General features: G+C 40.6%; 1 protein-coding gene and 1 pseudogene across 2 annotated transcripts; both read left to right on the top strand.

The window, feature by feature from the left end:
• The first annotated feature begins 718 nt into the window (after positions 1-718).
• Positions 719-26,331, top strand: TEX1 (Transducin/WD40 repeat-like superfamily protein). 2 transcript variants are annotated; one of them, XM_087686434.1, is made up of 11 exons: positions 719-978; positions 1,056-1,151; positions 9,607-9,736; positions 10,875-10,966; positions 12,042-12,110; positions 12,843-12,900; positions 12,985-13,084; positions 13,188-13,274; positions 25,185-25,263; positions 25,380-25,512; positions 25,589-26,331. In XM_087686434.1, exons 1-11 carry the CDS (start codon positions 865-867, stop codon positions 25,621-25,623), a joined length of 993 nt encoding a protein of 330 aa, XP_087542560.1. In that variant the 5' UTR covers positions 719-864; the 3' UTR covers positions 25,624-26,331. The 2 variants fall into 2 exon arrangements, with proteins under 2 accessions (XP_087542560.1, XP_087542561.1); XM_087686435.1 differs by lacking the exon at positions 12,042-12,110 and having other exon boundaries at positions 720-978; positions 25,589-26,330.
• Positions 17,305-25,176, top strand: LOC148030165 (uncharacterized; annotated as a pseudogene).
• Positions 26,332-27,247: the final 916 nt, after the last annotated feature.

The following is a 27,247-nucleotide window of genomic DNA, read 5'->3' as shown; positions in this document are numbered from 1 at the left end:
CTTGCCACCAGCTCAAGTACTTCCATATCATCTGGCGCCGTTTGCAACCAAGACCCACGAGCCAGTCTAGAAGTGCCAATGCAGAGATACCAACGCAAGTACTTCATCTATAGCATAAGATGTAAGAAAAATGATAAGGAGTATGTAAGATAGACAAAGAACGTCGATAAAAGGTTCCAATAACATTAAATAGATCCTGCCAAGAAAATGGAGAAATACATAGAAACATTCTAGCTGTTTGAGGATAACTTCGAGGTTAACATAGAAGCAATAGTTGATAGCATAGACAAGGCTAGGAATTTTAAGCAAGCCACCATCTGTAAGAAAAATGCAACTATGATAGGGTACAGCAACATATACACACACCCAGCAAGATATAAAAAGTATTATTTTTTAAAGAGAAAAAACCTCATTTAGCATACAAAAAAAAATGCGAATGCTCAAAATTACAATTATGGACTCAAGCTATATAAGTATACATATTCTCCTTTCGAGATTCTCCATGCATTTAAACAACACTAAAACTTATCTACAAACGTAAACGCTTTAAGATAAGATATATTTCTAAACACTATCAATAGAACTGCTACATAACAAACATGCAAGAATTACATATAGAACTTCGTACTCCTTTACTTAGGTGTATGTGTTAACCTAGTTATTCTCCATCACCTTGTTTGAAGTTCTTATACTTGTGGGTACACATAAAACCCATGATGAAACAGTCCGGATTCCCCTTAACGCCAAGCTCTCTGTCCGTCCGGGGAAATGTGTAACCGGCCTCATATCAAGGCGGCCCTTGTCACACTTCATTTCTATCTCCTTGCTTTGAAGCTCCTTTGCTTCTAGGTAGTGACAAAAGCCATGGCGGAGCAGTCGCCGGTAATGCCAAGCTCTCCTTCTCGTCTTCATCAAGGAGAGGCCAAGACGAGCTTCAAGAATCTGCACACGCGTGAATATGTCGGGCACAAGAAGAAGGTAGCTAGCTAGTTCTCATTTTTCGATCTTCAATAGTCGCAAGTTTTTTTCCGTGATGCCATGTCGTCCCTCTGCAGGTTCATTCTGTGGCATGGAACTGCACAGGGAAGAAGCTTGCTTCTGGCTCTGTCGATCAAACTGCGAGGATATGGCATATTGAGCCTCATGGCCATGTGAGCACGCTAAAGCACTGCCTCCTTTTGGTTTTTCAGTTGCACACAAAATGGTAGTTTTGCTTCCCCTTGCATTGTTTCTGGTTGTATCAAACGATGTTTTTGGCTGACGGCTTACAAAGCGATGAATACTCAGTTGTGCAAAGGTATCTATGGCCCAATCATACATATCCCTCTTCTAACTCGAGGAGAAATTTCAAAATTCAAACTGGTTTTTTTATGGTCGAATCATGCGCATCCGTCTAAATCGAGGAGAAATTTCAAAACTTCAAACTGGTATTTTAATCCATGGCCCCCTGCGAAATTATAACCAAACATGTGCATTTTTGAAGAGACGCCTTTGCCTTTGCAGACCAGTTTTCAACATTCAGACTGAAGAAATCCTGTCCCTAGATACAAAAAGGAATGGTTTCGGATGTTGAAGATGTAGACGACAAGCTGAAACCTGAATGTACAAAGTGGGAAAAACACCCACCTTTCAAACCATTGATGCTAATATCGAAGGAAGAGGAGCTGAATGTATATAGTGGGAAAAGCACCCACCTTTTAAACCATCAATGCTAATTGTTAGTAGATATGTTAGTTCATGGCTGGGTTTGTGCATGTGATCTAGGAGGCTGGGCACCTTGATATTTTAGGCATTTTATTTAGCCTTTTCTTATGTATTTTATGGTTGACTAGCCCATATTTATGGCTTGTATTTGGCCTATGTATTGTCAATCTCTCCTCCTCCTCATTCATTCATCATTTGATAAGTTCTTGTGGAGGGGAGCTGATGCAAGTGTCTTCCCAGCTAGTGACTCACATTGGTTTTGTACTGTCCCATGTCTTGGTATATGGATTTCATTTCCTGAGTATTCTGAGTTGTCTTCTTCCATTCTCTTTTGTCTTATGTTTTGTAGTTTATTTCAGCATATGTATATGCTTGCATTTTTGTATCCACTTCTGACATGGTATCAAATTGCAAGGTCTAGGTTCTCATTGTTGTTTTTTTTTGTTGATTATAGGTCCAATTTACCTCTTTTGATTAGGCAACTTGTTGCTGCTTGATTCCAGCTTGTCTTTCATTCACTGTAGCTTGTGTTTTGTGCTTAGCACTCTACATTTTCATACTATGAGAGCGGTCAGCCCTGCAATCATTAATATGATGTATTAATTGCTCAAATAGCTTGCGTTTTTGGTTTTTTGATACTAATTTGGCTGGGTGATTGTTTGTACATGCCGTTTTTAGTGTTTTTAGTAGTTTTTGACTGAGTTTTCATCATTTTGTAGCAATCATCCTTTTTTTTTGATCAAATTTTTGGTTACATTGCACATGAACTGTCATTTTGTGAAGTTTTTGTTGTTAGTTTGAATGTATTCTCTCTTTGTATACCTTCTATTCTCTATCTTCTCTTTCTTTTCTCTCCAGATGGCTCCTCTGTGCACTTCTATTGAGGATAAGTTACATGGACTTGGCTATATAACATGGAGTGCTGTCATGAAAGCATGGTTTGTGTAGAAGCGGTTATGGTACATTGTTTGTGGAGCTATTCCACGTAGTCATTTCAATATTCTTTTTCACTTATTGAAGATTTTGATGAGAACAACCATGAGGAAGCTATGCTTACATGGGATACGGATGATGTGCATCCGTTTTGCTATTCTTTGATGTATTTCTAAAGAAGTTCTACTGGCAGTCACATGTTGCAGGACATCTCACAAAGTATAGTCGAAGCTTCATATGTTGTACGAAACACCTTCCACCATGCGTGTAGTGAGACTTTATGGACAACTCCAATAGATAAAGTTTGAGCCTAAGAATACTATTTAGCCATTTTTGCTTTGTGTTACACAGGTACATGATCAGCTTTGCCACATGCAATTTAGCCTTCCCAATACACATCTCGTGGGAATAGTACCTCGCAAGTTGCTCTCGGAGTTTGATGGGGTGGCAAATGCTTTGAGGATACGGACATCATCTACACTTGTGAGCTTCACATATATATCCTTGATGCTGCTTGAGCATGAGGCATCATTGCATCTCTAGGACAGGCTTCCATCTCATTATGGAGGATCAAGTGAGGCTTTTGTAGCTTCTACGAGAGGTGATGGGAAGAAGAAGTTGAAGGCCTAGTGTTATCATTGTGGTAAGAATGGATACTTGTAGAAGGACTATAAATAGTTAGTGGCTTTCAGGGAAAAGAAGAAGAAGAAGAAGCAAGATGTGGACTTCTCCGTTGAGTCATCCTTCTCCTCAGACTCTAACTTAGATTCTTCGGCCATAGCGAAGGCAAGGCATTGAAGAGATCCTTGTCTTTCGATCGAGAAACTTGATAGCCTCTTTCTCTGCTACTTTCTAGTACATGTGATGTGGTCATCCCTCATGATTCTCTTGTGCTAGAGGGAGTGTGAGAGGGTGGTGAGGTGGGGTTGGTGAGCCTCATCTATATAGGTATAAATGTGCATAGGTTCCAGAGAGGGACGTTCGATTGATACTGGGTAAAAGCAAGACCTCGACCTAACACCTCATACCATATTAGAATTTTATTCAACCATGGGAGCATAGAAAATTGTTGTAATACAAGAAAGAAGAGAACAAAGAAACATTGCAAAGGAAAGAAGAACATTGAAAAGAGAACTTAGAATAAAAGAGATTCTTAGTGGGCTGCGCATCATAACAAGGCTAGGGCGAGTGTGGATGTGCAAGAAAAGAGAAGATTTGTTGAAGTTGCTGTTGTTTTTTTGCTGTTAGAGAAGAAAGAAGGCTGTGTTTTGGGCCTTCAAGTGCAGATTTTATATTTTCATCACCTTCGGTGGGTGAAGGAGCAGAACGAGCAAACCATAGCCCTAGCAGGTTGTATTTCACAGTCAGAGGGGGTTGCTCTTTGTGTTTTGTGCAGGCATTGTAGGTGAAGATGTCTTTTGAGGCTGAGATAGAGTTTTAGGCAATCATGGACTTGAAGATGTCCGTCCTACCGGCTCTTCCTTCAGAAAGCTCGATGGTGAGAATTGCTACATTTGGTGGGTCATGATGCTTGCCATATTGGAGTCCTATGATTTGGCAGAGCTTGTTACAGAGGCTATTAATCGTCCTTCTTCGTGTGACGACTCCCGATTCTCTTCCAGTGAGAAGGTGGAGTTGGCAAAGGCTCAGGCACATTGGGATAAATTCAATGCTCATATTTGCTTATTTTTATTTCTCTCATGTACTACAACTGTTATCTCTCATATAGAGCATTTGACAGCGGCTAGGGAGATATGGCTAGAGTTGGATCGAATGTATAATGGGATGACCGCCATGAAGCAAGTCTCTTTGGAAGTGCAAATGCGGATCACGAGTGTTAACAAGTCATCATCCATGCGGGAGCATATCAACAAGCTAAGGAAGCTTTAGATGCAAGTTCAAAACGCAGGGAAGGTGAGCATATCAACAAGCTAAGGAAGCTTCAGATGCAAGTTCAAAACGCAGGAAAGGTGATCACTTCTAAAGACATGGTGATAACTCTCCTTTCATAGTTACCGTCTCACTTCAGTGGTTTTTATTTTGCCTTGATTGTTTCAAGGCAGTTTGAGACTCTTGGATGGGAAGAGTTGGTTCCTACGGTCTTGGACTAAGAGAAGCAATTGAAAGGAACCAATGCTTCAAAATCTGAGGCTTTGGTTGGTCAATCCTCTCAGAAGAAGGGGAAGGATCCAAAGGAGGAGGACAAATCTAAGAAGGACAAAGACAAGGAATCTACTTGTCACATTTGTGGCAAAACACGTCACTGGAAGAAGGATTGCCTTGACAAGGAGAAGAAGGAGAAGGAGAAGGAGAAGAATGAGAAATCTTCAAAGGATTCTGGAGCAGTGGCTGCTCCCTCATTAGCTGCTTTTCTCCATTTGGAGGTTGTTGAGGATTTGACCTTGATGGCTTCTGATACCGCGTCGACAGCCCGATTCACTCAAGAGTGGATTGTTGACAGTGGTGCCTTGGCACATGACTCTTTCTTCCATAGGTGTTACTCATTTGCGGCCTTCTCATGGTTAGATTCTCATCGGTGATAGTTTGTCTATTCCTATTCAGGGACAAGGCAACATGCATTTTATTCTAGATGGGCGTGGTGGTGCCCATGCATCCGAGGTACTTTATATGCTGGCTTTGGGATATCATCTTCTCTCGGTGCACAAGATTTGTGTCCTCGGCCTTTTGGTCAAATTTGATGTGGATTCTTTTCGGATTCTTGATTGAGGATCGAGACAGGTTCTTTCTTCAGGTTATGAGGAGGATGGAGTCTATAAGTTGTGGTCTTCTTCTGCCTTGACTTATCTTCTTCTTATCTCTCAAACTCAGTTCAAGCTTTGGCATGCTTGGTTTGGCCACCTCAATTATGATTACCTTTGAAAGGCGTCTAAGGACTGGTTTGTTCGAGGTTTGCCGGATATTGTGGTGAGCTAGCAGCCTTGTGTATCCTGCATCCGTTGGAAGCAGACTCATGATGTTGTTCCCAGCAAGGCTTCGAGGTGGTCTTCAACACCATTAGAGCTTGTTTCTACCGATCTTTGTGGAGCGATGAGGACGGAATTCCTTCAAGGGAGCTTGTATTTCATGCTCATTGTAGACAATTGCAGCAGGATGACATGGGCCTATTTCTTGAAGCTGAAGTTGAAGGATTTCTTCAACTTTAAGGATTAGTTGCTTTTTGAGGAGAACCGATCGGGCCGGAAGTTGAAGACCTTGTGATCAGATAAGGGTGGAGAATTTGTTTCTAATGAGTTTGCTCGTTTTTGTGTAGATCATGGTATTCATTAGGAATTTGCCAATACAAACACCCCTTAGGAGAATGGCATCTTGGAGTGGAAGAATCGCAGTGTGATCGAGATGGCTTGTATCATGATGGAGCATCGTTAGACACCTTAGTGTGTATGGGCTGAGGTTGTGGCTACTGCAATTCACATTCTTAATCATTCCCCTACTTCCGCTGTTGTTGGTATGACTCCTTATGAGGCGTACTTTGGGCCCAAGCCAGATGTTTCTTATTTCAAGGTTTTTGGGTGTGCTGCTTATGTTCACATTTCGAAGACACATCGTGACAAACTTGTAGTGGCTTCCAGAAGATAGGTGTTTATGAACTATAGCTCGCAATCTCAAGGCTACCGATTATATGAACTTGTTAAGCGCGATGTCTACACGAGCTGTGATGTTCGGTTCATGGAGGTTCCAGCTCCAGAGGGAGGTGAGGAGCACCTTGTTCTTGGAGATCTCGGTGATAGCTGGCCCCAACGATTGTTCCTTTGGAGTCTGTCTCTTAAGGACTCTTCTTTGGATGAGGAGCCTAGTTTCCAGCCATCGAATTCATCGATTGGTCCTTTGTTGTTGGTGGACCTTCCACAAACTCTTGCGGATGGAGAGCGCCGAGGTGAGATCCGACCTCCTTCTCGTTGGGCCCATGACACGCTTCGAGAATTAGGGATTGAGGGGATCCCTGAGGAGTGGCAACCGCAGGATGGACTGCGGAGGTTATGGAGGCACCAGGCACATTCTATGGAGCTTGTTTGCTCTAACTACTGTTTGATGTCCCATGTTATGCAGGATAGAGAGCCTACCTTCGTGAAGGAGGCTTTATAGTCTGCTGATCATTGGCAGAAAGCGATGGAAGCAGAGTTGGAGGCTATTGAGCGGAATGGCACTTGGTACCTTGTGCCTTGTTCCTCTCATAAGAAGGTGATTGGTGTCAAATAGGTCTTCAAGACCAAGTACCATAGTGATGGCTCTTTGGACAAGCACAAGGCTCGCCTTGTTACAAAAGGTTTTACTCAGTGCCCAAGTGTTGATTTCCATGATACTTTTGTTCTCATTGCTCGTATAGCGACTATCCGTGCTGTTCTTGCATTGGTTGGTCATAGGAGATGGCCCGTCTTTCAGTTGGATGTGAAGTCGGTCTTCTTGAATGGTGATTTGAATGAGGAGATCTATGTAGAGCAGCCTCCTAGCCTTGGTTCCTCAGATGGGAAAGTTTATAGGTTGAATAAGACCTTGTATGGCTTAAAGCAAGCTCCGCGTGCTTGGAATGAGAAGATTGATTGGTTTCTCCAGGCAAAGTTGGGATATCGGTGCTTTAGGGCCGATCCGAAGCTTTATGTGCACACTTTCGAGGGTGGTCGTGTGTTGTTTGTTTTGTATGTTGATGACTTGATTGTTACAGGTGACCATGCCGAGAAGGTTGAAGAGACGAAGGCAGCCTTACATCAGAAGTTTGAGATGACGGATTTAGGACTTCTCCATTTCTTTTTGGGCGGTCGTGTGTTGTTTGTTTTGTATGTTGATGACTTGATTGTTACAAGTGACCATACCGAGAAGGTTGAAGAGATGAAGGCAGCCTTACATTAGAAGTTCAAGATGATGGATTTAGGACTTCTCCATTTCTTTTTGGGCCACGAGATTTATTAGACTCAAAGGGGGATTTTTATCTCTCAGCAAAGATATGTGTAGAAGCTCTTGGTGACTTTTGAGATGTAGGATTGTCGGTCCATTCCTACTCCTATGGATCCGAACTGGAAGGCCACTTCACACTCAAATTCTTCTTTGGGGGATGCTACCCGCTATCGTTAGCTGATTGGATCATTGATTTGGCTCCTCAACACAGGGGTTGATCTATGTTTTGCTATAGGTCTCTTGGTTGGGTTCATGAGTGCACCTCAGCAGGCGGATTGGCAGGTTGCTTAGAGGATACTACAGTTTTTGAGGGGGACCTCTTACCTCAAGATTTTCTATCCACAGGTACAGGTGCTTCCGATCTTGTTCTCGCAGGTTGGAGTGATTTGGATTGGGTTGGCGATGTGGACCAAAGGTGGTCTACTACGGATTATTGTTTTACCTTGGGTGTTGGTGCTATCTCTTGGAGTAGCAAGAAGCAGTCCATAATAGCTTTATCTTCGACTGAGGCGGAGTATCGGGCCGCGTCTTCTACCACATGTGAGATTGTGTGGTTTCGGCGATTGTTGGAGGAGCTTGGCTGCCTCGAGACTTGTCCTACTATTTTGTAGTACGACAATAAGAGTTGCATTGCCTTGGCACAGAATCCCGTATTCCATGCCTGAATGAAGCACATAGAGATCTAGTACCACTTCATCAAGGAGAAGCTTTTGGATGTGACCATCGATGTGGAATACTACAAGATGGAAGACAATCTTGCTGACTTGTTGTTTACCAAGGCGCTTCCCAAGGCTTTACTTCGATAGCACTCCAGATCCCGTAGTCTTCTTCCGTGTCCAGGATTTGAGCGGGGGTGTTAGAGCTGGACATTTCCTGGACTGGCAGGGTGAGCAGGAGCAGTTGTGCAGCATGCGACAGAGGCAGGATGTGTGCCACGTGGCGGACTGCTCAGTCAGACAGCTGCTGTCCAGTCGGTTGCATGAATTGCAGCCGACCTGCATATTCTGGCCATCATTTTCAGCCTATAAATAGGCTTTTTATTCAGCAGCCTCAGTTGTTTCTCACAGATTTCAGGCTGCAGACCGTGGAGATTGCCCTTGGGGCTGACAGAGACCGAGATCTTCAAGGTGGAGACATACGCAGATATTCTTTCTGCACCCCTATATAATTTTGCATCCTTATACAACATTCTTCACTGCAGATTTTCTGCGTTTCACTGTCTCTTTCTCTCTCTGTTCACTCTTTGTCTCGGTCTTTCGCTTTGGCATTGCTTCATTCTGACATGTTTCTCTCCCTCTGCAATTGGCTGTCCCTTCCTTCTTCATTCGGCATTACCTTCTATTATACCCTTCTGCGCGAAGGACTGCACTTCGCTCACTCAACTGTGCAGATTCCCTACAGGTGCTGCCACTTGATCAGCTAGGATAATGCAGTCATCTTCAAGCTTCAGCTCCATTGTATCAGCTTGATTCAGCATGATTCGGTGATCCATCATTCATCTTTATCTTCTTCTTTGTTTTCTCTTAGTTTTTTCTTTTCTCAGTGTTTGCCGTACACAGTGTTTCTCCCCACAAACCCTACTCTTTGTGCATACCATCCCGCCACACTATTTTGACACCTCATGCAAAAAGAAATGCACATCCCACTCAAACATATATAGACTGCACATGGACTGACTAATTTGCTAACATTTACAGGCTTTTTGGGTGTAGTGTGGGCGAAAACAAGGTTGCAAAGGAAGGATGAAGGAAAAGAGGGAGCTAGAGGTAGAAGGAGAGAGGCTTGGGTAGGAGGGGTGGGAAAGGGCTTGAGAAAGGAGTGGGGAGGATGGATTAAGGGTAAAGGAGGAGGAGGAGAGATGCTGAAGTGCAAGATGTTGGAACCTTGGGGTATGCTAAAGAAGTAGAGGCTCATTGTGCCAAGATACTTGAAATGCTGCCACTAAGGATGATAGAAGAGGAAGGGATAGATCTCTTTGTTTTCTTTTGTTTTGGTTTTTTGGGCATAGAGGAGGATGGAAGGGAGTCTCTTTGATTATGTTTTCTTTGACTGCTGCAGAGCAAAGCAAAAGATCTAGAGTTGAAGGGACATGCAGATAGTGTTGATCAACTTTGTTGGGATCCTAAGCATGCAGATTTACTAGCAACAGCTTCAGGAGATAGAACTGTGCGTCTTTGGGATGCTCGTAGTGAGTAAGAAAGTCCTCTTTTCTTAATAGCATGTTTAGTTATAGTCTGGTCTTGAGTAATGTCATGTCCATATATTTACCCTTATAACATGTTTATTTGTAGTCTGTCTTGAGTGCATGCATTCTTTTTTGCTAGTGGTTAGAGCAGGAGTCATATGTTCAAATTTTCTAGATTGGTACTTTTCTCGATCTTGATCTGATCTTCATGGCAGTGCATGAAAATGTGTGCAATCAGTAGCAGTGTAATTGTGGGGTCATTAATAGTTGAAAACTCAAGAGCAGACTAGTTGCACTCTTTAATCACTTCAAACCTGTTCCTGTTGATGGTAATGGCATGAAACCTTTACAGGCTACTCAAGTGCTGTGCATTTGGCCTTCATATTCATTTATCATTTGTCGCTTTCCATAAATAAGAAGAATATGGTGCTTATTTGGAAATTTTAAGCATTGGATTTCACTGGATGATGCCTTTGTTTTTTCCTATAAGGAAGATTCTCAGTTTGCAGTGTACTCTCTTTTTCTTTCAAGACATGCTTTTTAGTCAATGTTCCACTTGGAATTACTCTAAAATGCACACATCCATGCCAAAGATTGGGCCACCTAGTTTAAACAAAACTTAAAATTTTAGATGGGTTTCTGCCTGCCTGGATCATTTAGTACTGTTTGTATGCTAAATCAGCATCAAAATCAGCCCAAACTAGTGTCAATTGTTTGAAAAATTTAAGCTTTGGATTTCACTGGATGATGCCTAGGTTCTTTCTATAAAAAGAAGATTCTCAGTTTGCAGTGTACTCTCTTTTTTCTTACAAGACATGCTTTTTTAGTCAATGTTGCACTTGGAATTGCTCTAAAATGCACGCAGCCATGACAAAAATCAGGTTCATTAAGTTTAGGAAAACTTTTGCAGATAAGTTTTTGCACGCCTGATCACTTCCTATTGTCTATATGTTCAATTGGAGCTATTTAGTACTGCTTGTATGCTAAGTCAGCCTCAAAATCAGAACTTGACTTTGCAAATGTGGTGCATGCTAAGTCAGCCTCAAAATCAAAATCAGACTGGATCTACAAAGCAATGTGGTGTATGGGATAACTAGAGTTTTGATTTTATCACTGATGTGGTGTTGCATTTTTTGGACAGCTGGTAAGTGCTCCCAACAAGTGGAGTTGAGTGGCGAGAACATAAATATCACTTTCAAGCCTGATGGGTCACATATTGCTGTTGGAAACAGAGTAAGCAACTTCATAATCAGCCAAGTTTTAAACAGTTCATGTGATATCACGATGCCTTAGTAAAAATACAGAATCAGATGATCTGGAACTTTGTTTGTAGGAAAGGAAAATTCTATTAAAAGCTCCTCAGTGATAATCGTCATTAAGAAATAATCTGGGTCCAATTGCTTTTGATTGAAGCTTTTAGGCAATGCAATGTACTTTTTTGTCTTAAAGTATCCAGCCTTTCTGAGATGCAAATTGATGTCATTGGGAGGACACGAGCTTAATGAATGATGGCATGCTTTAAAATTGCATCAGGCTACAGGCAAAAGCACCCATTTCACTGGACATATTTGGTTTATCCATGGGGTGTTATTGTTTATTCATGAGGAAAGCTCAATCTTGTGAAACAATATTTTTGGTAGCTTGGCCTCCTTATTCTGGACATGATATCTGGGTAGGCTAGCCTATTTTGAAGTGCGATGGGTCGTTGTGCTTTTCTTGTAATATTGCAGCTTATACCATAGGAAGATCTCAAACCTGAGTGGTCTAAGGATATGCATTTATGATAATATATGAAAATATAAAGTTAGAAATAGTGCCTTATAAAGGATAGAGAACTTTCAACTGGGGGAAGAATATACAACTAGGCACAACTCAAATGTGTGTTCTGCTCCCAAATACCTTTGGACTTCCATACGTCCACAATGTTCCTTTTGCTTGGGATGCCAACTTTGGCTATCTCGAGCTACTGAATGGGTTAAGTGATTAGTTGTGGTAATCCTCTTAAGACTTGTACGAGGAAACAATGATGAAGGGTGAGGTAGTTTGATGTAGGAGGTCTTTTATCTCTTTAGGTAAGTTGCAATGGGATCTTGTCTGTCTCAAGTTTAGCACAAAGTGTGTAAGCTTCTCCTTTGTGTTGAATTTGTGTTACAGTGTAGTAAAGTGATAGTTTTTCTGCAAATAGGGTTTATTCTCATCTTTTTGAGGATACAAAAATTGATGAGGCTGTTGTCTTTGATATGTGAGGGTTAATGCATTTAAATAGTGCCCCTTCGGCTGATCATTTATCTGTGATGATTGTTACAAGGATGATGAACTGACTATTATAGATGTTCGTAAGTTCAAGCCAATCAACAAGCGCAAGTTTCCTTATGAGGTATTTTTTAGTATTTGAGTGTTGCTGATACTCTGTGCAAAAACATTTTATTTGGGAAGTGAGTGTTTGATAAATACTGAGTTATGGAGTACCTGAAGGTGTAATCTAAAAAATATATTTCACCTGGGAAGTGAGTGCTTGACAAGTACTGAGTTATTGAGCACTTCACCTAAAGGTGCTCAATATGCAAATAATCTAGGAATTACTTTTCTTTCTTAAGAATAAGAAGGGAGCTTCATTGCCTTTTATTAGTGATATGTGGGTGGTTTGGAACGAAGTAGCTACTCCTTTTTTCTTTTTTTGGTTGGGTTGTTCAAAACTTGTTTTTTTGTGCTGTATTGACTTAGTCAAATTTAGCACTTGTGATGGCAAACAATAACCTAAAAGGGAGCAGGGGAAAATGAGAGAGTGGAGGAAACATAAAACCACAACAATCAAATTACATTACTTGTTCCATGGTCGACTATGAGAATAACTGTGCGCAACTTGACAGCCGTTTTGAATACCTTATTAATAGTGAATGATGCTGTTGAATGGCAAATGGCATGTGAAATCAAAGTTATGGGATGTCATGTGGTGAAAATTGTACATGCTCTTTATGTGTTCTTGGGTCTTTCATCTATACCTGTAGGATTGACATGGAAGGGAGTCTATGGCATGCAATTTTCACAAGGGCTTCTATCTGTCTCATTTGCACTACTTTTTGTTTTTGTGCATGTTGACATTTTGCAGGTGAATGAAATAGCGTGGAATACCACTGGAGAACTGTTCTTCCTCACAACTGGGAATGGTAAAATCTCTAGTGGAGATCTCATGGTTGGCTTGTAAGCTAGAAGTCACCATTAAATCTGCGAGACATACCTTGATAATGCAGGAACGGTGGATATCTTGTCCTACCCATCTCTTTCTACATTACACACACTTGATGCTCACACAGCAGGTTGTTATTGTATTGCAATTGATCCGACTGGGAGGTAAACTGGTCCTTGAAGCTTGGGGTTTCACAAATCTTCTGATGATTGTTTCTCAGCAGTTCTACTTTCTTCTGAATGTGAACGTGGATTGACATGATAATAGGTACTTTGCAGTGGGGAGTGCAGATGCTCTTGTGAGCCTCTGGGATCTTTCTGAGATGCTTTGTGTTCGTACTTTTACCAAGCTTGAGTAAGTTTCTGTTTTTTCTGTCACATGCACCCACACACCCATGCCTGTGTTTACACATGAAAACACAGACATGGATGCACATATTCTCATTTGGAATCTTTGCTTACCCAGCATGCTTAGTCCAATGATTGCAATCTTTTTAGAATGCTTAGTCCAATGATTGCAATCTTTTCTTAAAATCATTCAGTTGTCCTCTATCTAGGGAGCTCGCTTTACATTGTCAAGCCCTATATATATTTTTGCACATAAGGGTTTTGCTGGCTCAAAGCAGCTGCATTTTGTAGCTGGTTTTAATTCACCCATAGTTCTTTCTACCTGTCCAACCTTTTCACAAACACACAAATGCACATGTGCATGACCTACATCTGCACACATGCACATGTTCACACTTTTGCATGTATCCAAGAGATGCACCTGCATGCATGTATGCGTACACATCTCTTGAGAACCTGTTCTATTGAAATTCATGTTCAGAGCTAATTATCCTTGACCGAGGCTAATCAAAAAGCATTTCAGAAAAAATCATATTCCTCACAATCAATGGAATGTGAGACAAGATAGTCATACTTCAAGTACTGTAAAGATGTCCTGATCAAAGGGTAGATATCAAAAGATGGATCCTCTAAGCAAGCATGATTAGGAAATTTATAGATAGTCCAAATAGCCTTTAATCTTCTCCAAGTATGGAATTGCATGAATGCATCTAGCCTTATGAAAGCATCCAAAAAGTCAAAAGAGTCTCCCAAAGTGCGAAAGGGGAACCATGCTTGCAAGGTGCAAGAAGAGTGTCAAGAATGGATATGTCCGTAACATAGGACAGCTATGTCTATGAGGTGAGGAGATTGTGGACAAGGAGAATGACAAGTCTGTCCATTCGGTCTTGTTGCAGGCAGACTGACCCAAAAAAATGCAGTTCCAAAGTTGATTGTGAATAATTGAATATAAGCCATTGAACAACTACCATCCTTCACTTCTTCACAATTAAATATCTCAATTTTTCTTTTCTGTCATTGCTATTTTATAGGACAACAGTGCTGTAAATTCATTATAGCACTTTTATTTTTGAACCTTTTCTTTCACTTCAAGATGAAGAACATACTATGATTAACAATTAAAATATTTGCTTATTTTTGATACTTAAACATTTTAAGAAAATGGAAAGGATGAATATTTAGAGCTTAGTATGACAATTATTTAGAAAATTATGGCCATGGATACATAAAAGAATGAAAATAAGTTGAGTATTAACGTTGGGCATCCCCCCTGCCTCTCCCGAAAAAGTGTATTTTTGCTCAACCCAAGCGCCTTAGGATTTAAAATAAGTCTAGTCACAATCAACTTGAGAGTGAGAAGTATTTCTTATTCCCACAAGATCATGCAAAGGATATACACATGCACACATGGATTATATATATTTATTGACTATATGGCAAAACAATTGATCAATGTCAAAGCCTTTGTTTGAACACACTTGGCAGCCGACTCTTTGTGCATGACTTTGTCCAAGATAAACACACGAAGTAATATGGATAGTAAATGGTAGTGTATGCTTAAAACATTTGGTCTTCCTTGCCTATTAGGTGAGCAAAATCTTATTAGTCCTTTTTAGCCACTTTTTGTACTTCAGATAAATTCCACTGCCTTTGACGTAAAGGCATCTATGCCTATTGTAGTCCATATTATCCACGGCAAGAACAATTGAATATAAGCCATTGACATGAAGTGAACAGATTCAAATAAACACATTCACCCCTATTTTATTCAAAACCCATTAGATATTTGTACAAGTGTTAATTGCTATCCCAAGGGATATCTCATATGTCTATTATACAATAAGTGGGAATCTTGATGCATATCAAATCTTGCTCTACTAGTCTTTATAGTTTTGATTTTTGTAGGCTTGTTGCTAATGCAAACAACTCCTATTCTCAGCTGCATTTTTAAAATAATACACGTTCTACGTCATCTCTTGGTTGTGAGCCCTATCACTCAATGGGGGACATTGTGGTGCCCTGACATTTTTTGTCTGTTTGAGGTCAGTTTGGTCACTTCAGTCCATTGTGGATAGTTGTGTTGTGGCCGTGCACTTTTAGTTCAGTTGGATACTTTTGTTTGTAGTTAGGGTGTTCTATATATAGATCCTATTGCTTCCTCCCCCCTTACCTTTGTGCCTAGACACAATGTGCTAGGTCTATTCCCCTCTCTCATCAGCACCCTCACAATGGGTACACACAATAGTACATGTAGGGGCATCCCTTGTATCAGCAGCCAGCCTTGTTTCATCATCATTTTGAGTCTATCACCTTCATCTTTGCACTTCAAAGTTTTATGTTCTCATGTTCCCTTCTTCTGTTCCATTTTGACATGTACTAGAGCCATGGGGTCAACCTTAGACATGATATCATTGCGATACATCATGATGGACATAAGAGAGCAAATGTTGCCAACTTGTTTTGCAGCATTTTGATCCATCACCTGCTTGGAGTACCATTGCCAGTCCATCAACAGCACCAAAACCTATTGTGTACTGCTGTTTGTTGCATATAATGACATTGTTCACCTCTCCTTGAGTTTGTCATTGACTCATCAACTTGGTGACTCCCTAGCAACTGCATTTTACAATCATCTTGTTGCCACTACTCGTGATGTTATTATTTTTTACATCCTCCTTGGACATCATGGATGCCCGGGCAGCCATAACATTGTCCACTAAGGGTCACTAGGTGCGAATGCATCTGAAACAGTTAGGATAGCTAGAGGGTCTTGTAGTATGAGCACACTTAGGGCACTTTAGGGTTAACTTTTGTATTGGGTCTATGGCTAAGATGTAAGCATGATATCCGTTTTTGTATGCTTGCATATGTGCTTATATGGCTTGTAATGTGCAGTGTGTAGGGTGGATCCTAGTGGGGCATTGCATTACTTGCTGCACTTTTGGCTTGTTTTGCAGCTCCGTACCGCTGCATTTTGGCCTAATGGACATCCCTTGACCACAGGGTTTCGGATTCCACTTTTTCTAGTGGCATTGCTTCTGCATTTAGCTTTTGGAGACCTCAGATAATTGCATTTTCAAGTGCACATCTGCCACATGGACACGAATATTTAACTTATTTCTTGGGAACGATTAACTTGTGCACATGTGAATGTAAGGTAAATTATGGAACATAGTGACAGTGAAACCTTAGCTTGGCTAGTGGGGGGCATTGGTAGATGTAGAAGATATTAGGCATGGACAAGAGCATGAGAAAGAGATCTAAATTGGTGGAAAATAGAGTATTAGTAGGTGGAATGTGAGGTAGTTGATTTGCTACCTTACATGTAAGGAGACCTTGACTCTCACTTGATGTATTGTGCTTATATAAGAGGGCAGCTCATGAACAAAGTTTATGTTTTTGGTCTCTATCATTGTGCCACATCTCTCTTTAGGGTTTTGTGTGCTCCAAGGTGGGAAGGGGGGTATGCCATCCCACGGTGTGGGGGAGGGTGTTGTCTCGTGGTTGGGGGTGGATCATTGAGGGGGTTTTATGGTTGGAGATGCATTGCCGTTGTTGGTGAGAAGGGATGCCACATTGTGGTTAGAGTAACATGTTATGGTTGATGTGCATGCGTATGGGTGAAGGGGGGAGTGGATCAAGGTTCTTTAGGTTGCGGAAGTGACATGCGGTGGTTGGGTGGAGGGGGGTTTTTCAGGTTGGCAGATGTGTTGATGTGGTTGGAGTGGGGTGAGGACATTCTATCGTGGTGCAGGATGGGGGAGGGGACCTTGTGTTATGTTTTTTTTTAATTTGGGGAGGGGGGATCCATGCATGGTGCATGCCATGAATGTATTTTGGGAGGGGGGATATTGTGCCATTGGAGTAGAGGTAGGAGTGGATTGGGGTTTACTGGGCTGGAGGAAGATGTGCTATTGCTGTGGCTGGGTGGGGAGATTTTACTTCCCCTGTTTTTTTTTTTTTTTTTTGGGTGGGCATTGTGCCATGGTTGGGGGGGGTGGGGAAGGGGGTATATGCCATGGTGTGGGAGAGAGGGTGTCAGGTCATGGTGACAATCACCACCTGTGTTCATAGCTCTTGATATCTGTGCTTATAATTTGAATACCTTGGTGGATCTCTTTAAAGATGGTATCTCCAACTTTTGCTCCAGATCTGTCATGTTTAGTGCCCCATCTAGGATCTATGAGGGAATGTTAGCAATATATGTACCCATTCTCTTGGCTGTGAGCCCTAACAATGAGTCAATGGGAAACGTCATGACATTTTGTCACCAGGTGGTGATACTTTTTGCAGTTGCTTTTCTTGTTTACTTATATGAATATTTTATTTTTATTTTCTTTAGTTGCTGTTGCTTTTTACCCCTAGAGTTCTCTTCGATTAAGTCGGGATCTTTGCATGGCCAGAAGAGACAGCCATTGGGACAAATTGGACTAATGGTTTGTCTGAGCCTTAAGACCAGTTCCAAATTGAATGGGCACTGAAGAATAGAATGCTAGTGGTTTGGTACTGTGTGCTTAGCCATTGGAGATGGTGCAAGACAATGAGCTTGGCCAAGACAGAAAATGCACATGTGAGAATGCTCATGGAATAAAAGTCACTGTAACTGAGCCACATTACACTTTTTGATGTGGTTGCAATGATAAAAGTTGCTCAAAACAACTTGAGAAATGCAAGGGTCACCATCCCTAAAATTTAGGGAGTTACTATTTTTGGACCCGAGAATCTGTTCGTGTCATTATCTTCGTTTTTGCACGAGGATTAATTCTTTGGTCTGTGTCGAGGTCAAATTTTGCACGAATATGGAGAATTTTAGACCGGAATGTTTAAATGGGAAAATTGTTACACGTATGCCATGTGGCACAAATTCCCAAAAGAGAGAGAGAGAGCATTTAAAAAAAACGTAATAGGTATAAGGGGCAAATCTGAGAATGAAGTTTTGAGGAGTTGAGGGTAGATGGTTGCAAGAATATCAGCCATGGAGAGTATTTCTTCGACTTTGACTCATGTACAGAGGTAGAGCTTGCTTTGTCTGGTCAACTATCTCTCTATTCTCAGAGGAAATGCTTTGCATGATGGGCTGATTCCATCGAAGGGGTTTTCGGCTCTGATTTAGTGCTGTTTATGGGACTGTTTTAATGCTGGAATGATGCTTTCTTAAAAGGGATGTTGTTCTGGACATGTTGGGCAGTAAGAACAGTAAATTCAGAGATTTGCAAACTGCAATTCTACACATGAAACATTGAGTTTTGGTCACAGAAAATGCTTTCGTAAAAGGTATGTTGTTTTGGACATGCTGGACAGTAAGAATAGTGAATTCAGAGAATTCAGAGATTTGCAGACTGCAATTCTGCACATGAATCATTGAGTTTTGGTCACAGAAAATGCTTTCCTAAAAGGGATGTTGTTTTGGACATGCTGGACAGTAAGAACAGTGAATTCAGAGATCTGCACACTGCAATTTTGCATACGAATCATTGAGTTATGGTTATAGGAAATGCTTTCCTAAAAGGGATATTGATTTGGTCATGCTGAACTGTTCTTATATAGTTGGTATTTACTCAGAAAAGATGAAAACCAACTGTTCATAGACTATGTATTTTGGAACATTTCATTTTTGTACATTTTCATTTTTTAATTGATAAAGAAATACTGAGAGGGGCTTTGGTCTTTGGGGCTAATCTAGGGTTGAGCGAGGGAGTGAGGTCTCTGTTTGTGTGAGTGTGTGAGAAAAGACCAGGTATTAACTGAAGGAACTACTGCTTTACGTGAGTCATAGACCGGTCACATGGTTCCATCCTCGGGATTTGAATTCTTTTTTTGTAAGAATTGAAGCTTGGACAGTTTGGGTGAAAAAGGCTATACACACAGGTTTTACAGAGATTACAAGACTAGAGAGATGACAAACATAGATAAAGGCAAAGGAAAACTCCCTCGTGAAGAAGAGAGTTCTTCTTCTACTCATAGACACCGAAGAGAGAGCATTGGTGCACAGGTGTTAGCATCTTCTAGAACCGACATTGAACCACAGGATGAGGAGCAAGAACAGGAGGACTTGTTTATGGCACAACTCCTTAGGATGGTTGGCTCTTTCGAACAACTTGTAAAGAATCCTCGGATGAAAATTTTTGAAGTCACATAATGAGGATTCTCAGGCTGAGTCATCACATCATATCATTGAGTGCTCAAAAAGGCAAACCTCTAAAGTGCGTGAGCATGTGGAAAAGACGCTAAACATGGAGACAGGTCCAGTGCAACAAGAAGCTCAAACACATGATAAGGGAGTGAATGGTCAAGGCAGTTATGCATAAGTGGCACAACATACTATTCCTCCTTAGTTTGCTACTTATCATGGTTACTTTGGTGGTGGGTCAGTTTTTCAAGCAATGGCTAGATTACCCATTGGTTATCAAGGATATATGTCTAGAGGGCCACCAGGAATGATGCCTATTGAGGCAGTGAACCCACTTTATGCTAATATTGGTCTACAGCCTGGTTATCGACTTTGCAGAGTCCTTATTTGATGCCTGGAGTACAAAATGCTGCGACTGGTTTTTTTCAGCCTAATGGGCATATGGCAGCTAAGACAGGTGAAATGAATGCTGATAGTGCGCCTAAGGGACTTCCCTTTTTACAGCCACTTGTCTGTGACAACCTGACACCAAAAAGTGCAAAGCCTAAAGACTATAAAGAGGGTGGTCAGGCAATAAAGTTTGAAACCTTCAGTGGTATGCAAGACAAGTTGAAAGCTTTGACATTTATACAACAGTTTGATGCAGCTTACAGTGGAGGGAATTTTACTGAGACTTTTAAGGTGCAGAAGGTTGCAACTTTTTTGAAAGATAGTGCTTTGCAGTGGTGGAACATATTGTTGATGCAAGGATATGCACCTGCCACTTGGGTCCATTTTAAACAGTTGTTTGCAGCCTCATGGTTAACTAACACATTTGAAGTAGATGTTATGATTGCATGGCATAAATTGGACGCGGCAAATTATGCGGATTTAGAAGAGTACAATAAGAAATTTTGGGAAGCTTGCACGTGAGTTCTTACAGGACAGTGCCCCTGTCAGAACAAATTGAAAAGTACTGTTGCGGTTTGCCCGAAGCCATGAGGGATTATTGTACCAAGACCAGGGTTACAAATATGGTATAGTTAATTGAAAATGTTGGTGTGGCAAATGCATTGTTGAAAGGAAAAGCTGTCAGCTTTAAAGGCACTGAAAAGAAGGATTCTCAGCTTAAGCGGGATCTTGGCAATAAGAAGAAGCAATTTCTAGAAAGGACCAGCTTTACAAAGAAGTATTTTTGGAAGAAAAGATTTCAGCAGCAACCTCAGACTTCTTTTAAACAGGGTAAAGGACAGAAAATGCCACTTTTTGGCAAATCATTTGAAGGAAAAAAGGCTTTAATGATGGCTGGGAAATGCTTTATATGTGAACAAAAAGACCAAATTGCTTCTAAGTGCCCACGACAATCTTCTAAAGATGCGGAGGATAAAGATGCGCCAAGTAAAAAGAAGCCCAGCATTTGCTTAGTGTGTGATATGGTGGGAGATCAATCAGCTGTGATGCTACAGAATTATGCAGAGCTTGGGAAAAGATCAGAGATTCCACAGTGCTTATTTTCTTTGATCCTAGAGCTCGTGCAAATTTTATCTCACCGTCATTGGTAGCTAAGCTGGGTATACGTCCTGAGAAAATGGGACAAATTGGACAAGTTGATTTGGCATGCCCAGGACATATTGAACCTATCATCCCCATTCTTGGCAAACTCCGTATGCACATTCAGAGCTATGTGGACACAGAGGAGTTGCATATTATGCCTTTAGAGGGCTGTGATGTTCTGTTGGGTATTCCATGGTGCCACAAGAAGCATGCTATCTTGGATACTTACAATAGAACGATTACTCTTGTACATAGGAGCAAGACTTATGTGTTAGATGTGAAGCTTAAAGGAGAGTCTGTCCCAGTTGTTTCTGCTTTTGCAATTACTTCTGAAATGAAAAATCATATTTTTGCGTACTTGGTTTTGCAAAGCAAGTTAATGAAGTTGAAAGTAATGTGTCTGTACTAAATGAAAGTAGAAGGGCTTTCTTGGATAAATTCAGTGACTGTTTCTCAGATTCGTTACCAGGAGAGTTACCCCCTGAGAGGCTTGAAGATCATACCATAGATCTTATTCCGGGGACTAGTCCGCCCAATAGGCCACCATACAGGGTTAGTGTAGCGCAGCAGAAAGAGATTATGACACAGGTTAATGAGCTTTTAGAGAAGGGACTAATTCAACCCAGTAGTTCTCCGTTTTGTTCACTTGTGTTGCTAGTTCAGAAAAAGGACGGCTCTTGGCGAATGTGTATTGACTATAGAGCCTTGAACAAGAACACGATCAAGAATAGGTTTCCGATTCCGAGGATAGATGACATTCTTGATCGATTATAGGGAGCATGAATGTTTAGCAGGATAGATTTGAAAAGTAGATACCATCAGATCGGAATTAGGCCAGAGGATATCCATAAGACTGCTTTTAGAACGACATTTGGTCTTTATGAATTTCTAGTCATGTCATTTGGATTGACCAATGCTCCTGCTACGTTTAACAGGATGATGGGTAGAATTTTCCGCCCTTATCGAAGTTTCGTTGGCATATTCTTTGATGATATGATTATCTTTTCAAAGAATGAAGAGGAGTATAGAAAACACTTACTTATAGTCTTTAATGAGCTTAAGCGTAATAGATTGCTCATTAATGTCAAGAAGAGTGAATTCTTTTTGGAAGAGATTCACTTCCTTGGAGACATAGTTTCTAAAGATGGTGTGAAGATGGATCCTGCAAAGATAGAAGCAATTGTCTCTTTGCCAGTCTTGAAAACCGTTCATGATGTTCGCAGTTTCCTTGGCCGATGCTCTTACTATAGAAGATTTGTTTGACACTCTGCAAAGATTGCTTCTCCTTTACATGCGCTTGAAAAGAAGGATGTCAAATGGCAATTGACTGACAAAGAGAAATCAACATTTAGATGTTCGAAGGGGAAAATGACTACAGATCTAGTATTTATTTTGCTAGATCTGTCTAAGCCATTCGTAGTGCAGTGTGATGCATGTGGAAACAACATTGGTGCTGTATTAATGTAGAATGGCCGAGTTGTGGGATACAAGAGTAGAGTACTTTTTGTCATTGAAAGGACTTACCAAATTTATGAGAAAGAGTTATTGCCTGTGATCCATGCACTTTCTAGTTGGAAGCACTATTTGCTTGGTGCTGATTTTGTAGTGCAAACGAATCATCAAACACTTAGATACTTTCTCACACAGGCTAAATTGTCAGAAAAAGAGATGCGTTGGGCAAATTTCCTATCTATGTTTCATTTTCAGATAGTGCATGTGGAAGGTAAGAAGAATGTAGTTGCAGATGCTTTATCTTGCAAACCACAGGTGTCAACTGTTTCAATTTTTTATCACCATGAATTGGATGATATGAAAGAGCAGTATGTTGATGATGAAGATTTCTTTGAAATCTATGAATAGTTGATCAATGGCCAACATCATGATCATTATGTGTTCAAAGAAGGCTTTATCATGATGCATGGAAGACCATGCGTTACAAAACAGCTAAGGCCAAAAGTTTTATTAGAAAGTCATGCTCCATCGTATGTACGACATCGTGGTATTGATGCTATAGTCAAAGCTGTAGAGCCTTTCTTCTATTGGCCAACCTTGAGATCTAATGTTGATGCATATGTCAGATCTTGCCTTGTATGCCAAAAGGTCAAATTTGATAGACAAAAGGCACTAGGGTTATTGCAACCATTGTCTATTCCAGAAAGGCCATGGGAAAGTATTGCCATGGATTTCATTTTTGATCTTCCAAGAACTTCTTCAGGGAATGATGGAATCTAAACTATCATTTGCAGATTCAGCAAACAAGCACATTTCATTCCTATAAGGAAAAAGGTTAAGTTAGAACACATGGTAAAGATATTTATGCATAATATCTTCAAGTACCATGGAATGTCACGGTCAATTGTCAGTGATAGAGACCCAAGAATGACTAGCTTGTTTTGGAAAGTATTGTTTGAAAACATGGGCATTATGCTGAAATTTTCATCTTCTTTCCATCCACAAATTGATGGATAGTTTGAAGAAGCAAATTCGATTGTTTTAGATCTACTGAAGTGTTATGTTTTAGATCATAAGACTTCTTGGGAACACTACTTGCCATTGGTTGAGTATGCATACAATAATACAGTGCACTCATCTACTGGCAAAGTACCTTTTGAGATTGTGGAAAGAAATTGCCTCCCATTTTGCAGACAAAAGATGACTTTTTTGAAGCAGATCGTTATGTGAAAGATTGGGAAGAAGCATATAAAAAGGTCAAGTATGCATTAGAAAAGTCACAAGCTAAACAGAAAAGAGCTGCTGATAGTCATCGTCGGGAACTCTTGTTCAAAAAGGATGATTGGGTCTTATTGTGTTTTGAAAAGGCACGTTTGAGAAAACAGAAGGGCAAGGAACGTTTGTTTCCAAAGCTGAGTATGCTTCACTATGGCCCTTTTCAAGTCTCAGAGAAGATCAATGATGTGGCATATACGCTGAAATTGCTAGAGAATTGGAAAATTCATAATGCATTCCATGTGAGTCTATTGAGGCCTTTTATTGGTAAAGTTTTGGTCATTTCTGTTCATTGTGGCTAGCTGTGTTGTGGTTGGATGCTTTTAATCCACCTGGACACTTCAGTTTCTACTTACAGTTCTCTATGTAGACTGATTGCATGGTGGGTTTATTCCCCTATCTCATCAGTGCCTCACTATGGCTACACAGTAGCATGTATAGGGGCTTCCCTTGTCAGCCTTGTTTCATCATTAGTTTGAGCTCATTGCCGTCATCTTTGCTCTTCAGCATTTCTGTCTTCTATTCAAATGCCCCCTTCTTTTGTTGCCATTTTGATAAGATGGACATGAGATGGACAGCTTCCATTAGTATTCCTTCTTTTGTTCAAAATTCATACAGGTATTTGTTAGTGTTAAGTGACATCCCGAGGGCTATCTCATATGTCTAATGATATAATCAGCAGGAATCTTTGTGCATACCAATCTTGCTCTACTAGCCTTGATAGCTTTGATTTTTTAAGGCTCTTGCCAAGGCAAACAACTTCAATGCTTGCATCAATATTGTGACAATCATTTTTGGACATTGGTAATGAGTAATCAGGATAAGCTTGTACTACAAAATCAGACCCTTTGTGGTTATTGTGGATGGTGAAGTACAATGATGGTGTGAGATGATCCATATAAATCACCATCAAATGCATAGCAATAGGATACCACGTAGCACTTAGAGGACATCTGTATCTCACTGGTTGCTAGTGTCAAAGCATTTGAGTGTCTTGTACCATTTGCATTAAGGCAATTAAATCATATTGTGCTTTTGATGCCAAAGCCCATAGGATTTATGCTATGAATCTCTTTGTATTGAATTAAAAGGCCTGCACATATCCACCAGCAATAGTAGCACATTTGATTTGTGTATTTCACATATTCCAAGGCCATTGGTGTATTGGTTATATTCCACCTGCAATAGTAGCACATTTGATTTGCGTATTTCACATATTCCAAGGCCATCCATGCATTGGCTATATTCTTGATATTGTGCAGGGTATATTCCTTGATGCAACAGGTGCATGTGTGTATGTGAGTGTTTGAGATGGTGGAAAAATACATCAATGAATGTTCTCTTGTGACAGCATCATACACATGTACATAAATAAAAGATGCATGATGCTTGTCCTAAAAATACTGGGCTATCTGCATGTTCTCTAGCTGATGGTTTGTGTGGGGAAATGTATGTTAAGGTACTCTATCTGCATGCTTGTCTGCCTAATGGTTATTACAAGCATTTGATATTCTGTAGCTTTTCCAGGTGGCCAGTGCGAACCATCAGCTTCAATTATGAAGGAAAATACATAGCTTCTGCAAGCGAGGATTTATTTATTGACATAGTAAGCTACTCTATTATATGAAGTCAGCACATTAGCAACAGTGTGATGAGTGTGGTGGAAGATTCCGAGTGTGCCAGTCCCAAAAAATTTCACTAACACTCTTTTGATACTTACAGGCTGAGGTAGAGAGTGGTCGATCGGTTTATCAAATACCATGCAGAGCAGCCATGAATAGTGTAGAATGGAATCCAAAATACAACCTTCTAGCCTTTGCAGGAGATGATAAGAACAAGTATCAAGCAGACGAGGGTAAGCATGGTCCTCGATGTTGTGATTGTGCTCACTTTGCTTGGGTTTTGCTGATGTTAAAGATTGTTTGGTGCAGGTGTTTTCCGTGTCTTTGGATTCGAGACACCGTAAGCTAGTGGAGATTAGCTGTGTGAAGTTTTGGCTTGACCTACAAGAGCAAGTATGCAAAGGTGGTCTGTTGCTCAAGCATTGTCATAGGCTTGTTCTGCAAGAACTCTCCGAAAAGAAATATGGGCAAATGCGTAGAGGCTACCATAAGATACAAATCAAAATTTTGCTGGCAGCCACCTCATTGGAATGTCATCATTCCCATATCTTTATGCTGAAGGATAGTGTTTCCTTCAATGTTGTGCAAGTCCAAAGGTCCTACCTCCTGTTTCTTGAGTCACAGTTTTTTCCTTGAAAACAATTGAAGGTCATACAGTGCATCTGCAGGGTGGATCAAAAATTTATTTTGTGTAGGCTCTAAAACAAACAGTAAAAATACTTCTGCTATCTATGGAGTCTTTTAAGCGTCTGTTTCTCATCTGGACAATTGCTACTGTGGTAGAGAGGTAGAGGTCTCTCATATAGACTTTTGCAAACAGTTTGATTAAAGGGGGCATGGTCCAAGTTGTCTCTGATATTATGGAGTGGTAGTCTGCAAACTGCATACCAGAAATATTTGTGAGATTTGGTTCTCTGCAATTTGCTTATTCTTTTACCCTACACTGATCCGAATTCTTGTAATAATGTGACAGTTAGAGGAAGGGTACTATTCTGTGGAAGTTTGTTGGTTTACAACTGTGCTCGGACTAATAGTCAACTGCATGCTTTTACATCAAACGATCACAAATGCATTATTAATCGGAGTCTGACCATTATGCATTATGCACAATAATTATCACTATGTTTCAAGCTACTAATGATAATTGTCATATTGTTTCAAGCCACTAATGGTGGCATCTCAGACAATACAAGGGTACCTCTTGCATCTATTGCCAGAAAAGGAACTAATTTTCTTGTGATTTGCTGATTTCAACTCATGTACAAAACATTATGGGAAGAATGAGGCTGGCACCTCAGTTGACTGCAGTGTGCATTTGAAGTGAGACCTGGAGTGGTTTTTTACCCTTTTTAAGGTTATCTCTCAATATGAAGTGAGACTGCAGTGTGCATTTGAATTCAGACCTGGAGGGTTGTTTCTCCCTTTTTTAAGGTTATCCCTCCAAGTTTGCCAGCTGAATTGGTCGTATCTCTTGTTGAGCCATCAATGCGCCTCCAGGATAAGGGTTGGTTTTATGGCAGCTAGCGGGATCTCTGTTAGCAATCAACCATTCAAACTTCGTAAGATCCTATTGCTAGAGCTATGGGCTTGTGGCAAGGGCTGACAGGGTCGTTTTCTAAAAATGGAGGCCCTAGCCTACTTGACAAGAATTGTTACATACTTCGAGAAGACTTTGAATTGTGTAGTAAAGGCCAAAAAGTGGGCTTTGATATGTAGTTTGCTAGCTTGAATGCTAATTGTTAATTTAGTGTAGATACTTAGCAACTAGATCTAGTTAGTTGTTTTTCCATCCAACTAGGTTCTTACATTTTTCACGAGGTGGACGGGGGATTTGTTTTAATGTGTAAGGCTTATATGGCATTGTTTCAACAATATTCGAAGTCATCTTAGGCCAAGGGCTTTTCTACACTTGTCCTCTCTACTCCCCAAGAAGGTTTCTCTATGGAGTAGGCATTCTATGTTATGTAG

The sequence above is a fragment of the Lygodium microphyllum genome, chromosome 10, assembly GCF_053477565.2.
Source record: "Lygodium microphyllum isolate KBCC chromosome 10, Lygodium_microphyllum_v1.1.10, whole genome shotgun sequence".
Lineage (NCBI taxonomy): Eukaryota > Viridiplantae > Streptophyta > Polypodiopsida > Schizaeales > Lygodiaceae > Lygodium > Lygodium microphyllum.
The sequence above is the reverse complement of the archived record's forward strand: the minus strand, read 5'-3'. Positions and strand labels throughout refer to the sequence as shown.

Coding starts and splice junctions, on each gene's coding strand:
- TEX1 (XM_087686434.1), top strand. CDS start 865: ATGGCGGAGCAGTCGCCGGTAATGCCAAGCTCTCCTTCTCGTCTTCAT. Junction 1,152..9,606: donor ATATTGAGCCTCATGGCCAT/GTGAGCACGCTA, acceptor TGACTGCTGCAG/AGCAAAGCAAAAGATCTAGA. Junction 12,111..12,842: donor AGCGCAAGTTTCCTTATGAG/GTATTTTTTAGT, acceptor GACATTTTGCAG/GTGAATGAAATAGCGTGGAA.